We start from the raw sequence: 13,590 nt of genomic DNA on the forward strand, positions 1-13,590 counted from the left end.
GGTTTATTAATTCCAAGGTCATCTGCATCTGACAAATGAATCTGAGTGCTGCCGCCGCCGCCATGATGCACGTAACTGCACAGGAAGGTGGAGCGGACATGCTCGCCGCTGCAGTGTTCGACTGCACGTGCCTCACTGATGCTGAAGTAGTTTGAGTAGTTTCATTATTGCTTCTACATTCTCTGCTCTCTTTATTCAACTAAGTTCTGTTGTCCATTTTTAGCAATTTTAGAGTACAACCGTGTGAAACAGAAACAAAGCGCCGCACCTGTCCTGAGACCAGATTCAGCCTGTTCCTCCTGGTCCACAGTCTGCCACGGCCTACATTTGACCTTGGATTCAAAAACAATCTTCATTCTAGCCATCTTAGATATGGCAACTTAAAAAAAAGTTAAACACAGTTTTGCATTGAGTTTCAATACTTCACAATGTTGAGCAACAATATTCAATCCTTATTCAATCTCCATGCATTGAACAATATTCGATGCATGTGTGGACGCTTGGACTTCCTTCCACCGTCCTAAAGCATCCTATATAGGTTAATAGCTGACTCTAATTTGCCCTTCATTATTTAGTGTGTGCATATGTTGTCTCTTTGTGTGACAGGTGGCATAAGCTCCTACACGCTCTGGCACTCTACTTATGATGAAGCAGACATAAAATATGGATGAATACATTTAGTCTCTGTTTATTTGCAGCAAATGCTTTACCCTGGCAGAGGCATTTATTTAGTTGATCTCATGGCCCCATAAAAAACTTACTCCCTTTTCAATGTGCACTTATGAAGAAAATGTAAACAAAAATGGATAATTATTTGTTTGAATCCTTGGGTCACTTTAGTAAAAAATCTTTAAAGAAAAGAAATATTTCCTACTTTTGGAAACATAGTAGAAAGGTCATCTTTTATCCTAAGATGCCAGATTAATTAATCTTTTTTTCTGAAATTAAACTTATGAGGACCAACAAACCCTATCCATGCCAATAAATAAATAAATAATCATCAATTTTGGCAACCAACAAAATGCATGTTTACAAAGTAAAAATAGAACTTTCAGAAGCATTAGTGTTTATGGAACCAATCCACCTGCATTTCCAGACTGTTCTAAATGTAGTTACAACAAATGCACCAGACATTTTCACTTGCAAACACAATCTTTATATGCCAAATACACATTTTATCAACATAGTTCTGAAAATATAATAATACATTTACAGGATTTTTTTAAAAATAGAACTTTAAATATTCTCTCCAACAACAGTTTACTATACATATATGACAAATCTGTAGATGGTATGCGGATAAATGCCTGAATATGTGAGATGTTTAGAAATCATTTGGTCCAAGCAACATGATATTAGATTTCTCTCCTTCCAATATGACCATAATTTCAACAGAATAAATTCTCTTTGTTTTATTTTTGTCAATGTCATATTTACTGCTCCCTCTATAGGTCCATAAAAACGATTTTTAAAAAAATTCTTAACATTAAAATATCACAAAAATAATTGCTATTCCATAAGATGCATAGATGATACTTTATACAGTAGTTGAATACAGCCTGAGTCGTACTACTGACCTGAAAAGTGACACTCAAAAAATTACAAAATAGGACAAACGCAACAACACAAATATTTCTTTAAATAAAACCCTGATAGAAACAAAGAAGTGTGAAAAAGACGGTGAAAGTGGAGGAAGAACTTACGTCAGACGGCAAGCTCTGTGCATCACTGATGTGATACCACAACGCAGCACCAGGCTGCAGCCTTTTTCTCCTAAACGCCGCTTTCTATACAAACTGTGCTCTTTAAATGAAAGCCATGAAGAATAAATGTTGTTGTTCACCTTTTGACGAATCCGCTTTTACTGATTTGCACCGTTTTTTTGGCAGAGATTTTTAGGCTGGATTTCCTTCCTGACACTATCCTGTATTTTGTCCAGGCTGGGGATCAGCACAGGGAGACCTTAAAAACTTTAAAAAATCCTTCCACATCCAATATCTTAGAAAAGGAGTGATGAACTTATTGTTTCACTTCAGAAACTGTAAATTTCAAAATGAAAATATTTAGATTTTACATTTTTAGTTTTATGAGAAAGCTTTTCAATGATTATTTAAAGAGAAAAGCTACTTAATTTCTACTGAACTGCAGCATTATCATTATCTCATTGTTCTTTGTGCTTGTTCTGATATCGATAAATTCCATGTTCGATGTCTAATTTTTTGCAAAACTGAAATAATAGCACTCTTATACAACTGAATTTGACAGAAAGTTTGTTCAAGTACAGCAATATAGTTAAGTAAGTTAATAACATAATAAAAATACATAAATTTACATAAATCTGTTATCTTTGGTGGTCTCTTGGTTGCTGTTTTCTATGGAGAAAAACAGTTGTGCTCGTGTTTTTGTGCCCCTGAATAAACATAAGTGAAGAAAGTCATCAATCTGAGACAAGTTTTTGTGGAAAATATCTGTGTCATTGCTCAATACCCCAAGGGTGGAAATGTCCTGCATCCAGCAGCAGCTCCCCGAAACTGTGCAGAAGCCGTGGGTACCAGTGCACGCCGTCACTCTGTGCTTGTGAAGGCCCCAGCATACTGTAGAGGAATCTTAGCGGAGCAAACGCCCAATGGGACAATTCGTGACTGTCCACCGCAGCATAGCAGGATGAGAGCACGCCGTTCACAACGATAGACCCGTGCTGGGTCAGTGGGGCGTATAACCCAGTGCTTCTATGCTCCTCTACAAAGGTCACAACTGAAGCTCTTACATGTGGCTTCGATTCCTCCGATGATGTGAAGACACACTGTCCCGGCTGGACCTCACTGGCAAAAACTGTTCTCAGACGAGCTCCAGAGCGCCACCTGTCGCTCCAAATGGAAGCAAAAAATGTCTCCCGAGGCTTTGTTTTGTTCCGAGCATCAGCACAGTCTGCAGCAAAGATCAAATGAGCAGCTGTGAGGCTGATGTTGAAGCCTGCTTCTGTCCCGATAATGTAGAAGGTCTTTGTGACGTTGGGCTGGCGGTCCAGGAATGATATGACCGGGCTGTAGAGGAGTGATGTGCGGCCGTCTGTTGTTGATGAAGCCAGGACTCGGTCACCGGGGAGAAGGTGACGCATCGGTTTGGTACTGCCGCCTTCAAGGAGAACCTCAGCATCACCAGGAAAACAGCCTCCAGTTTTGGCTGCAACTGAGTGCTCTGGAAAATAATACATATTTAGAAATTAAAATAATTTTTTTAGCTGGAATAAAATAACATTAAGAGAAAAAATACAACTGGAATTGCTTTAAGGAACAGCACTTCTGCTTTAACCGCACCTGCACCTTGTTCTGGGTCACTCTGTGATCTCTGACATGGAATCGGGAACGACTTTATCTCAGAGGATCACTTGAGGATTGTTAACATATAGATAGTATGACTAAGGTTCAAACGATATTCTCCGTCTGCTTTGACCTCTCTCCTTGTAGTTAAAAGTCAAGGACATCTCAGAAATGCTTTTGTAATAACGTTATGACTGCTTGTTCTATTGATCAACAAAAATTCACTTTTGAGAAAATAAAATATATTTATTCTAAGATTATAGGATTGGAAACCAAAATAAAAATAAAAAAATACCCACAAGTATGAATATTTTAAATGTACTGATGTAGAAAACTACACCTTGCTCATAAGTACAAACAATAGAAAGACAAAATGTAAAAAATTGTGGTAGTGTTTCTGTGACTTCTATAGTGAAAAGTTCTGATCTTGTTTGTGTGAGCTTAAATCAGGTGGCCCCTTTAAGACACAGCGAGATGAGGTTGTAAGACGGAGCAGTCGGTGAAAGCTAATGGATAACCAGCTGATTGTATCACCGCAGCCAGAGCACGGCCTGAGGTCAGGGAGACAGGAAAGCACACAGAGTCGGACGTACTTCTAGAAACTGTTTGGATTGCAGCAGAGTTTGCCACAGCAGATTTAAGTCTTTCATGAATAGAATAGAGTAGAATAGAATAGAATAGAATAGAATAGAATAGAATAGAATAGAATAGAATAGAATAGAATAGAATTTGAAATAGGAAGTCAATCAGTGTAAATGTGTGTGTGAGTTTGTGTGTGGGAGGCTTGTCTTGGAGCAGTCTTAAGGCAGCCAAATATTTGCTCAAGGTGTGTGTGTGTCTGTTAGCTGAAAGCTGCAGAAAAGTAGGACTGTGATAAGACTCTGATAAGATATCTGAGAGAAACCTACTAAAGAAAAAGCAACAGCGAAAACAAAGAGGGAGTTAATCATCTCACGGCCTCCTAACCTGGGCGCGCTGCTAGAATGCAGTTTGGCATCAAATAACTGGTGGTACCAGACTTGGCGAAATTGGATTTTTGAAAATGTCTCTTATGTATGAGTAGCTGGAGAAGGAATGTTGTCAGCTATTGTTTTTGAACAGGTTGTTTCTGATAAGCTATGCTGCAAAAAATATTTCCCTTTCTCCTACAAGCATGAGACTCACTCATGACCTTAAACATTAAAGGATTTGATTCATTTTTTTCTGGTGTCAAGACAAACATCTACTATAATATATACTTTGAAGGAAGCAAATAAAAGGTAGGAATAAAATAACTGAGCACAGGTATACACCCTGCTCCGATTGGTTCCCCAAGGGCCTTCCACATAGACTTCTGACTGCAAAGCTAATTTGCTATTCAACCTTCGGTGTAGCATCTAACATTCAACAAGCTAACAGATGGAAAGACACACTGTCATGGAGTGAAGCCTTTTGGACTCATCTTACCTGACTTGACACTGCAGTGAACGTGGGCTTTGGACTCATAGTAAACCCAGTCAAATCCAGCTTCTACAGCCAAGCGGGCCAACATGGCGTACTTATTTCTGTCTCTGCGGACAAAGAAAGAGGCTCTCATTAAAGTGAAATTTAATGGCTTCTTAACTCATCAAACTGCTGTTTAATTCAATTTAGCTACTGACATATTCCGTGATATGACTGACTTAATGGGAGCAGTGCAAGTGGTGTCTGGCTTGATTACGCTACAAACTCAGCTTCAGCTCAGACCTGTCGGATGTGGTGATGTCAACTGCACGGCCCTCGTAGTGCAGCGAGTCCTCCGAATGATGGCCGTCCTCATCCCAGCCTTCAGTAACTCTCAGCTTCACACCCGGCCACATGTTCATCACAGAAATGGCCAGAGAGTTCAACTTATCCTTACAGCGCTACAACAGGACACGAGAGAGAGAAGAGAAAAGATTTTAATTAACATTTAAACCTGTAAACTGTGAGCCTATAACACCAAATTTGACTATGTGAGTCAGAAATATCAGTGCAGTTCATCTAAATCCTGCATAGTAGCAAAACCAGAAGAATTTCCAACCCACATAGTGTGTTAACACACAGATCATGAACTGTGCATGTGAGCTGCACTGCAAATAATAACCAGAGGCCATGTCTGCATCAGGTGAGATCTGACAGGGAGTGGTCAAAGTGCACAGAACTGTGATTGTGAGTTTCCTTGGGAAGATTTAAACATGTCAAACTATGGATTGTGGAGTGAGTTCATCTTAAATTATTTAAATATGAGTCTGAAACTCAAAGGTTTCCTCTTTTCTTGTGTTTTTTTAAATTAAATATTTTCATTTTACTTGTATTTCTTTCCTTTATTTCATTTCCCTCCGTGTTTTTATGCAGCAAAAGTTTTTGTATTCCATTGAATCCTTTAGAGTTGCCTCTGTATCAAAGTCATATAAAAAAGAAAACTTAATGAGCAGATGAAAGCTGATTCTTAAAGTGGACACTGCGTCCAAATACTCAGGTTTGTCAACTCTCAGGACAAAAAATAGACGTAAAAAGGCAAGCCACATTCATTTATGTACACTGACAAATCTACAACAAAAAAATGCTGAAAAAACGAAAAGAATCAAGGTGCATGTCGCAATGAGGCAGTCAAAGTCCAAACCTCAGCCCAAATGAAATGCTGTGGCAAGGCCTTAAGAGAGCTGTGCATAAACAAATGCCTTCCAACCTCAATGAACTGAAAAAAACCTTTGTAAGTAAGAGTGGGCCAGGATTTTTCTCCAACGGTGTGTGATAAGGGCAAAAAGTGAGATATTCCAACAAGTTCTGTCTGATAAAGTTGATTCTGTAAGCTCCAGAATCTTGGAGGAATTAAATTGTTTTTAATTTGAAGACACGTGCTACACAGTAAGGTGTCATTTTTCATGTTTAGGCAGTTTTTAAACAACAAACATGTAAATGTTAATAGTGGGTGTTTTGTTTATTACGTTTTTATTAGATAAGGTTTGTTTCATTCAAACTTAGGAGTTTTACGCGGTGCGTAATTGTGCGTAAAGAAGCCCCCATATAGTCGGACTTTGATTTTTTTTATAGGATTTCCTCCACAACGTTACAAGTTAATGGGGGTGATGTGCCAAGACTGGAGATAAAAGGTGAGGATAAAAGTAATAGTTCACGCCAACAGGAGTAGCTGAGAAAGCGAGGAAGCAAAATCCAGAAGTAAAAAGGAGGATCAATTAAATCAATCACTTTGGTTTAAACATTCATCAAAACGCAAACATTCAGTCGGCAATTAAAGGCAACTTTGTGTTTTATCTGGTTTTAAGTGACTCAGTGCAGCCTAGTCAAATAAGATTCTCCATAGAAGCGCTCACTTAATTTTGGGAACTTTTGCGCGCTTTTACACACTCACCTGGGTCATGAGCCTGTCGGCACCCGTATCCTCCTCATCTTTAAAGATGATGTCCGTGTTATAATTGGGGGTCAGTTCTTTGAAGCGCTCGGAGCTGCGCGTTATTTTGCCCTCCGGTCTCCCGCTGGCCCCGAGAGTCTTCTCGGCGACATTCGGGCTGAACTGCTTGTAGGCGAGCGGGATGAGCTTCTTCGGGAATCGCCTCTTGCCGATTCCCCTCCCCGGCCCGCAGCCCTCCAAAGCAGGTGCGAGGAGGAGGACCAAGGCACACAGAGAGGCGGTGAGTAGAAAGAGGGAGATCCGCATCGCCCCGGGGGGGAGGGAGGACTCTCCCGGGGGAGAGAGATGTCTTCAGTGTCTCCCCGGTTCAGTCTCCATTGTCCGTGACAGCTGCAGCGCCGCGTCCGAGGGGTTCGGATTGAAACTGAGCAGCTCCTCTGCTACATGAGGAACCATGAGGACGCAGGAAAAGAGAAAAGAAAAAGCTGGGTTTCTCCACAAGCTGTTCCGGATGAGAAAATCCGCTCCCGCCGCTGCGCACAACCAACAATAAGTTAAGGCTGTAAAGTCCGTGTATTTAAACAAACAGGTTCAAAGTCGATTTGGTGGGTGTGAGAGTTAAAGAGAGAGAGTGGTTTGATATCCAGGGGACAGTGTTGTGGTTTCTCTCCCTCCTTTTCTCACATCAGCCACTTTCGCCCGCCGTTTGGCTGATGTGTTCCTCTCCGCGGCCCGCATGCAACAAGCTGCAGCTTTCCAGTTGAATTGAAAGGATTTTTAGTGATCCAAAGCAATCTGTTGCCACTTCAGACCGCACCCTGCCAGTCCTGCCCTCCTCCTCTCTCCTTCGCTCCCTCTGTCCCTGTACTCTGCCACCCACTCCACCCCTCCTGGGCGCAGGGCGCACTGGAGAGTCCGGTCCACACTCTGCTGGCAAGCAGGAGCGCAGCAGACAGAAGCTTTGTTCTGCATTGCTGGATTCGTCTTTTTGGGATTACAACCAACAACTAATCAGAATCATTCTGTAACATCTGGATTTAAAGCTTGCTGAGTGGCTGACAAGATAACAAATACATTAAACAAACTAAAGGAATGAATTGCTTGACCCATTGAGTAGAAGGAATCCCAATTGAGTCAATAATTGTGATAATTAGGCAATATAATCAATTTAAGGTAATTCATATGTTTCTCTTTGTTTTCATCCATACACTGGAGCACACACTAACGCACACACACACTCACCCACCATTCAAAAACAAACATACATATCCTAGCAAACTCAGTGCCTCCAAATTAGCTCTCCAAATATTTGCCAGCAGAAAATCAGTGGTCTTACCACTGTTTCTCAGGGCTGCCTTTTCTTGAATGAATGGAACCGTGCAAAACGGAGGTTTTCCACCATCCATCTTATTATTTGTGAATGCAAACATTTTAAAGGAGAGCAGAGCTGCTGTTTGTATGTCTGTGGATCACACAGGGAAAGGCAAAGACAGAGATCCCCTTGGTGCAAACATCCATCTATAGCTGCTTTGGCTCGGAAACAGAAAACAGCAGGAATCCTTTGGAACATTTAGGTAATGAAACAAATATATCAGGCAAATAAATCAACCCAATCCAAATACTCGCCTCTTTACTGTTAAATTTGTTAGATATAAAAGGATACATTTGTTTTTTACAAAAAAATATATATTTTGGTCAACTTTGTTATCCAATCATCTGGGCACTCATATAGACAGTTATACAATTAAAACATTGGTCTTATCATTGCCTTATCTGAAATTCTACGAGACAACTTGGGTTGTTAACTCACTAGAATTAAATTTAAAAGGTATTTTAGTTGGGAACATCCATATGTGCCTATGTCTCACAAGTTAAAAAAAAACATCCATCTATCCATTCTCTATACTTTTAAGTTTTGTTCTATTCAGAGTCAGAATAGATGCCCAGAACTTACCTGACTGTCGGATGTCAATCAGCGAGGTTTTTGTGAAATTTTAAACTTTAGTTTCTACACTCCCTACATACACTATGCTTTTCATTTCAGAGATTTAGAGTATCTACAAAGTGGATTTTATTCAAAGAGAAAGAGATTACCTTTCTAAAAGAGAATGATAAAACATATGTGAAAACGTAAGTCTAATTTTAGGGTGTATTCTGAAAAGTCTGTTGGTCCGGACAGGAATCCACTTAATTTGGCCCGGATTGGGTTCTAACCCTTGCTTTTGGTCTGTAGTCAGAGATTTCTGTTTCAAACTGAAGCCTGTAAACAAAAGCACATGACTAAAGATTTATTCAGTCATTGGTCAGGAATTACGAGGGCGTCCTGCATTTTGCAATCCTTTGTGGGGTTGCTCACCTATTTAAACTTTATATTTCTTTTTTCTTCACTTTCTTTTTATTGTTCCCTTTTTAACACATTTAGGACAAACATACAGAAGAGGAGAGACCTTTTAAATAAAGTAAATAAACTTTATATTTCACTGACTAATTTTGAACGTCTGTATCAACGTCAGGTGCGACACTTTTTATTGCCACTTTGGTAAGGCGGAGGCACTTACTGAGGAGGCGACGGCTAAGAAGGTATGTTGATAAATGTTTATGACATATAGACTTTCGGGAAAACAGTGTGAGAAGCAATGTATCATGTTAAAAGTTGTTTTAACAAGCCTGCATTCATCTAACCAAATTTGAACGAGTTGCTGGGTTTCATTGTTGCTCCACGTTTCTCTGTGGTTCATGTTGCTTCCTTTCTACTCTGTTTCCATCCCGTAATGACCAGCTACGGTGGTCGTTTAGTTCAGTTTTTCTGCTAGGGACCCTATTCAGATTGAGGAAACTCAAAACACACCAGTCCGATTGGAAACGAACCACCCCGAAAGATGTGTCTGAGAGTGGTTCTTTGTTCCAGATCATCGTCCGCTTGGGTACATTCAGACAGAAAATTTGTTCAAATGAACTCTAGTTCACTTTAAGTGAATCAAATGTGCCTAGTCTGAATACCCCTTTCAGTTTAGCATCTTAGAAAAGAGAAAGATCTTATCTCCTGTGCTCAAGTTGGGCTTGACACTTAATGATGAGCAAGGATGCCCTGAATTTACACTCACAGTGGGCGCAACTTTGCAGGATTCTCAAATATTCATTGTCTACCTTTGAATAAACAGAGTAAGGTTTTGTGGAACATGTCTACAGTTTGCAGTTTTGTTTCCAACAAGACTCTGTGGGTCAATCATGACAAAGTGCGGCATGATGTGAGTGGGAGTGCATCCTTAGATTTTTGCCCTTGCCTAAGACCATGTTTGAAAATCTTGTTTCATTCTAACAAAAGACTGGTCTTAAAAGTATGTGTTACCACAGTCAAAACTGCAATACAAGACATTTCTAGTGGTTAATTGAACATATCAAATATCATTGGGTCAAAAAGACCCAAACCTCCTCAGAGAATCTGCTTTTTCTTTTTCCTCAGTATTGTCTAAAGTGGCATTTCACCTCAAAAGGTAATTTCTTAATCCACCAGAGAATTTTAAAATAAAATTCATGAACATTCACATACAACCTCTCATTATTTTTAGTATTAAAGGAGAAATTCCATGCACAAATCCACTATGCAATGCTACAAATAATCCTAAATGTTGCTAGAAATTAGACAGTAGAGCTTGAAATCGATTTGGAACTAAATGAAATGTGAAAATTTGTGCAAAGCTGCTTTTGCTTTAGCATGTTTTTTTTTTTTCCTGTAATTTTAAACATTTTGTGTGAGAGTGCAAGCATGTCATCTTTTCCTTTGAAGATCATAAATACAGGCATCGCTCCAGGCAGGCATGTTGCCTGTTCCGCCGAGCTGTGGACAATGCTTCAGAAGTGGTAACACATTACCACCATCCATTCCTCCCTCAATCCATTCATCTTTCAGCCCCCCCACCCCCATAAAAGGACACTAAGACTTTTTTTAAGACAATCTGATCAGATCAACTAAAGTGAATCCAGATGCATTCCTGGCTTTTTTTTTTTGTCCACTATCTGTCACTTTTTGTGCCGTGGACATTTCCTGCTTTCCATTCTACTATATGATACCATCCTAAACACGTATGCACATACATATAAACCAACAAATGGATCTAGACTCTCATCCAGGCATGTGTTCACATTATACATATACATACTCACAAATACGCACACTCCAGTTCAGCCAACAAGCCAACCGAGCATCAAGCCCTGCTCATTGATGTTTGTTAAAGTTATTAATTTTCTCTGTGAAATAAGAGACCATGGCAGCAGGACAGAAGGAGATGGGTGCCAGCCCCAGAATCTCCCTCTACTTTCATCTACTGACACAAGCTCAATGAGTCCACAGCCTTCACATGGGCATCGGGGTTACCCACGCATACCCAGGGCCCTAACCAACAAAGGCTCTCAGCAGGGCGAAAGGAGGAAGACACAGATGAAAGAACATTTTTGAAGGAAGATGAAAAGAAAGACTATATATTATATAAAGATTATACAGGAACAGAGATAATGAGAGATAGTGAGAAACCCGTAAACAGAATGTGAAGAAAATAAAACGGCTAGTAGAATTTAGTGTTCTATTTCTACATAAATTAGGCCTAAATTAATTAAAGTTAAAAAAATCTATATATTTGAAGGAAATAATTCACATATTGTTATTAGAGGGGAAAAAAGCACAATAGCCTGATGAAAGTATAACAAAAAAAATAATTTCTGGTTAAAAATTGCAGCTCAATTTGAATAAAGTTAACCTGAATGAATTGTAGAGTTGCAAGAAAGCCCCAATATTAAGTGCATAAAGCAATTGAAAATATAAACTCATCAACAGTTACCCTTAAAATGAATAAATAGTTGGACTGTTCAGTTTCTGTTCAGTGAGAAAACCAATTTATATAGCATAACGCTGAAAAGAATTCATGCACAATAGTATATGCCTTTGTTTCTTTTCATTTTGCAGCAAAGCAACAAAAATCTCTAAAAATCTTCTTTATTTCATTTCAGGGGATTCCATCGCATTCCATCATAGCTTTAAAAAAGTAAAAAATTCTCGTTTATGAGAATTTTTAACTTTTCAAAATCTAGAATTTTCTGATTGGTATGGAGCCCCTCAACGGACATCAAAGTTAAAAAAGAATTGAGCTGAAAAAAAAAATGATAACCATAACAGGTGCGCACCAATTAGTGACCAGAAATTTATTCTTTTATTTATTTTTACTTTATTTATTTATTTGTTTTACTTCAATGTCCCTTTAGGGGCTCCGTCTGTCTTCTTGTGTGTGTGTGTGTGTGTGTGTTTTTTTTTTTTTTGTCATATCTGTAGCAAAGCTTAAAAACAATATTTTGAGCACTATACTGGTGATGAAGTCAAGTTTGTCACACTGTCTCAAAATTAAAGACTCACTCCGAATAAAATGTTATATTGGGTGTTTTTAACATGTTTTTGTTGCATTTTTCTCATGATAAAGGACATATATAAAGAAAATAGAACTCAAAATTCTGTTTTAAGTTTTTATTTTTAATTAAAATTGTTTTTAATCAGTAGCGGATGAAAAATACCTTTGGAAAAGCTTGTAGGTGTGACGTAGAAGCTACTGGATAGCTCATGGCGTTGTGAGCTAGCTAGGAGAAAGTGTAAACAAAGGGATGATTGGAAATGGGGGCAGGCTTACTCCAACTCAAAGGCTAATTTCTAATGAATACCTGCCGTTCTGCAGAAACTGTCCAAGAAAACAACACAGATTTTTGATTTTGGCTAAAAAAAGACATAATTATTGGAGAAAAAAAACTGGAAAGGCCTTTGCAATAAATCAAAAGATATTTGGAGTGGGACTTTAACCAAATTAAGTCCATACAATTACAAATAGGGTTCAAGCCTGGAGTTAAAGTTTCTTCTGCAGTGATATTTTTGGAACCGTTGTTTTTCCAGAGTTTACTAGGTCAGTTATATTCACTTATACATATTTAAAACTGAATGATTTTTAGAAACTGTTCTCTTTTCGTCTGTTTATAATGCTTCCTTATACAATGAGATCAACACTCACAAATAGTAGGTTAAACTCTGACTTTACCTTTTGTACTTCTAAAATATTGTGACCAAATGCTGGTGACCATGAAAAACACAAAACAGATGTGTCTAAAGAAGTGTTTTTAAAGAGAGAAGGGGGTTTTACAAAAACCAGTGAATGTATAGTACATTATTCGGTCGAAGAGTTCTTTTGTGCTGTTTTTCACTGAAAGCCAGCATGTTTGTGGCTTGTGGTAGATTTCTGTAATGGGAGTTAAGGGACGTTTTACTCAAGGTAACAACGGCTGGTGGCTGAAACCGCTATCCCGTTTCTTCCTCTTCCTGCTTCTTGTGTCCGTTTACACCCTCCAGCAGCCAGCCTCAGACCACAATAAACACCTAACTCTGTCTTTATGTGCTAGCTTCCTGGAAACTTGCAGGATTTAATTTTTCATAATATGCAGATATTTCTGAAATGCTCTGGAAAACGTTGTTTACGCTTTGTCTGTGGAAGCTAACTCGATAGCCCGTAAAAAGTCCAAATCTGTCCGTTAACGGTTTAAGGTACTAGTTTAACTAAAAGCCAGTTCAGAGCTCTGTGCCTGGTTAGACAGCAGACAGAAGGAAAATAAAAGTGGAATTATATAAAAGTAGAACCCAGGCTAAATGTGTCTTGGAGTTAGTGGGCAAGGCTAGCCACCATGTGGCTAAAGCAAACAAAGAGCTGTCCAGGACTCTGAAGTTGGCCACTCTTTGCTCTGACGTTAAAACACATATCTTGTGCACGGAAGGGGGCAAATGCACACATTTGTGGAGTCCCTAGCGTTGTTTGTTGTAAGCCACAGATCATCAAATTTTTGCACGTTTAACCTGACATTTGTGCTTGTGCA

At 39.1% G+C, this 13,590-nt stretch overlaps 1 protein-coding gene across 1 annotated transcript; it reads right to left on the reverse strand.

Moving 5' to 3' along the window:
• Nucleotides 1-1,116: 1,116 nt before the first annotated feature.
• Nucleotides 1,117-7,567, reverse strand: LOC112154992 (indian hedgehog B protein). Its single transcript, XM_024286317.2, has 4 exons — nucleotides 6,694-7,567; nucleotides 5,046-5,203; nucleotides 4,767-4,870; nucleotides 1,117-3,198 (listed from the first exon to the last, which is right to left on the reverse strand). The coding sequence occupies exons 1-4, from the start codon at nucleotides 6,997-6,999 to the stop codon at nucleotides 2,474-2,476; spliced, it is 1,293 nt and encodes a 430-aa protein (XP_024142085.1). The 5' UTR covers nucleotides 7,000-7,567; the 3' UTR covers nucleotides 1,117-2,473.
• Nucleotides 7,568-13,590: the final 6,023 nt, after the last annotated feature.

The sequence above is a fragment of the Oryzias melastigma genome, linkage group LG21 (assembly GCF_002922805.2).
Source record: "Oryzias melastigma strain HK-1 linkage group LG21, ASM292280v2, whole genome shotgun sequence".
Lineage (NCBI taxonomy): Eukaryota > Metazoa > Chordata > Actinopteri > Beloniformes > Adrianichthyidae > Oryzias > Oryzias melastigma.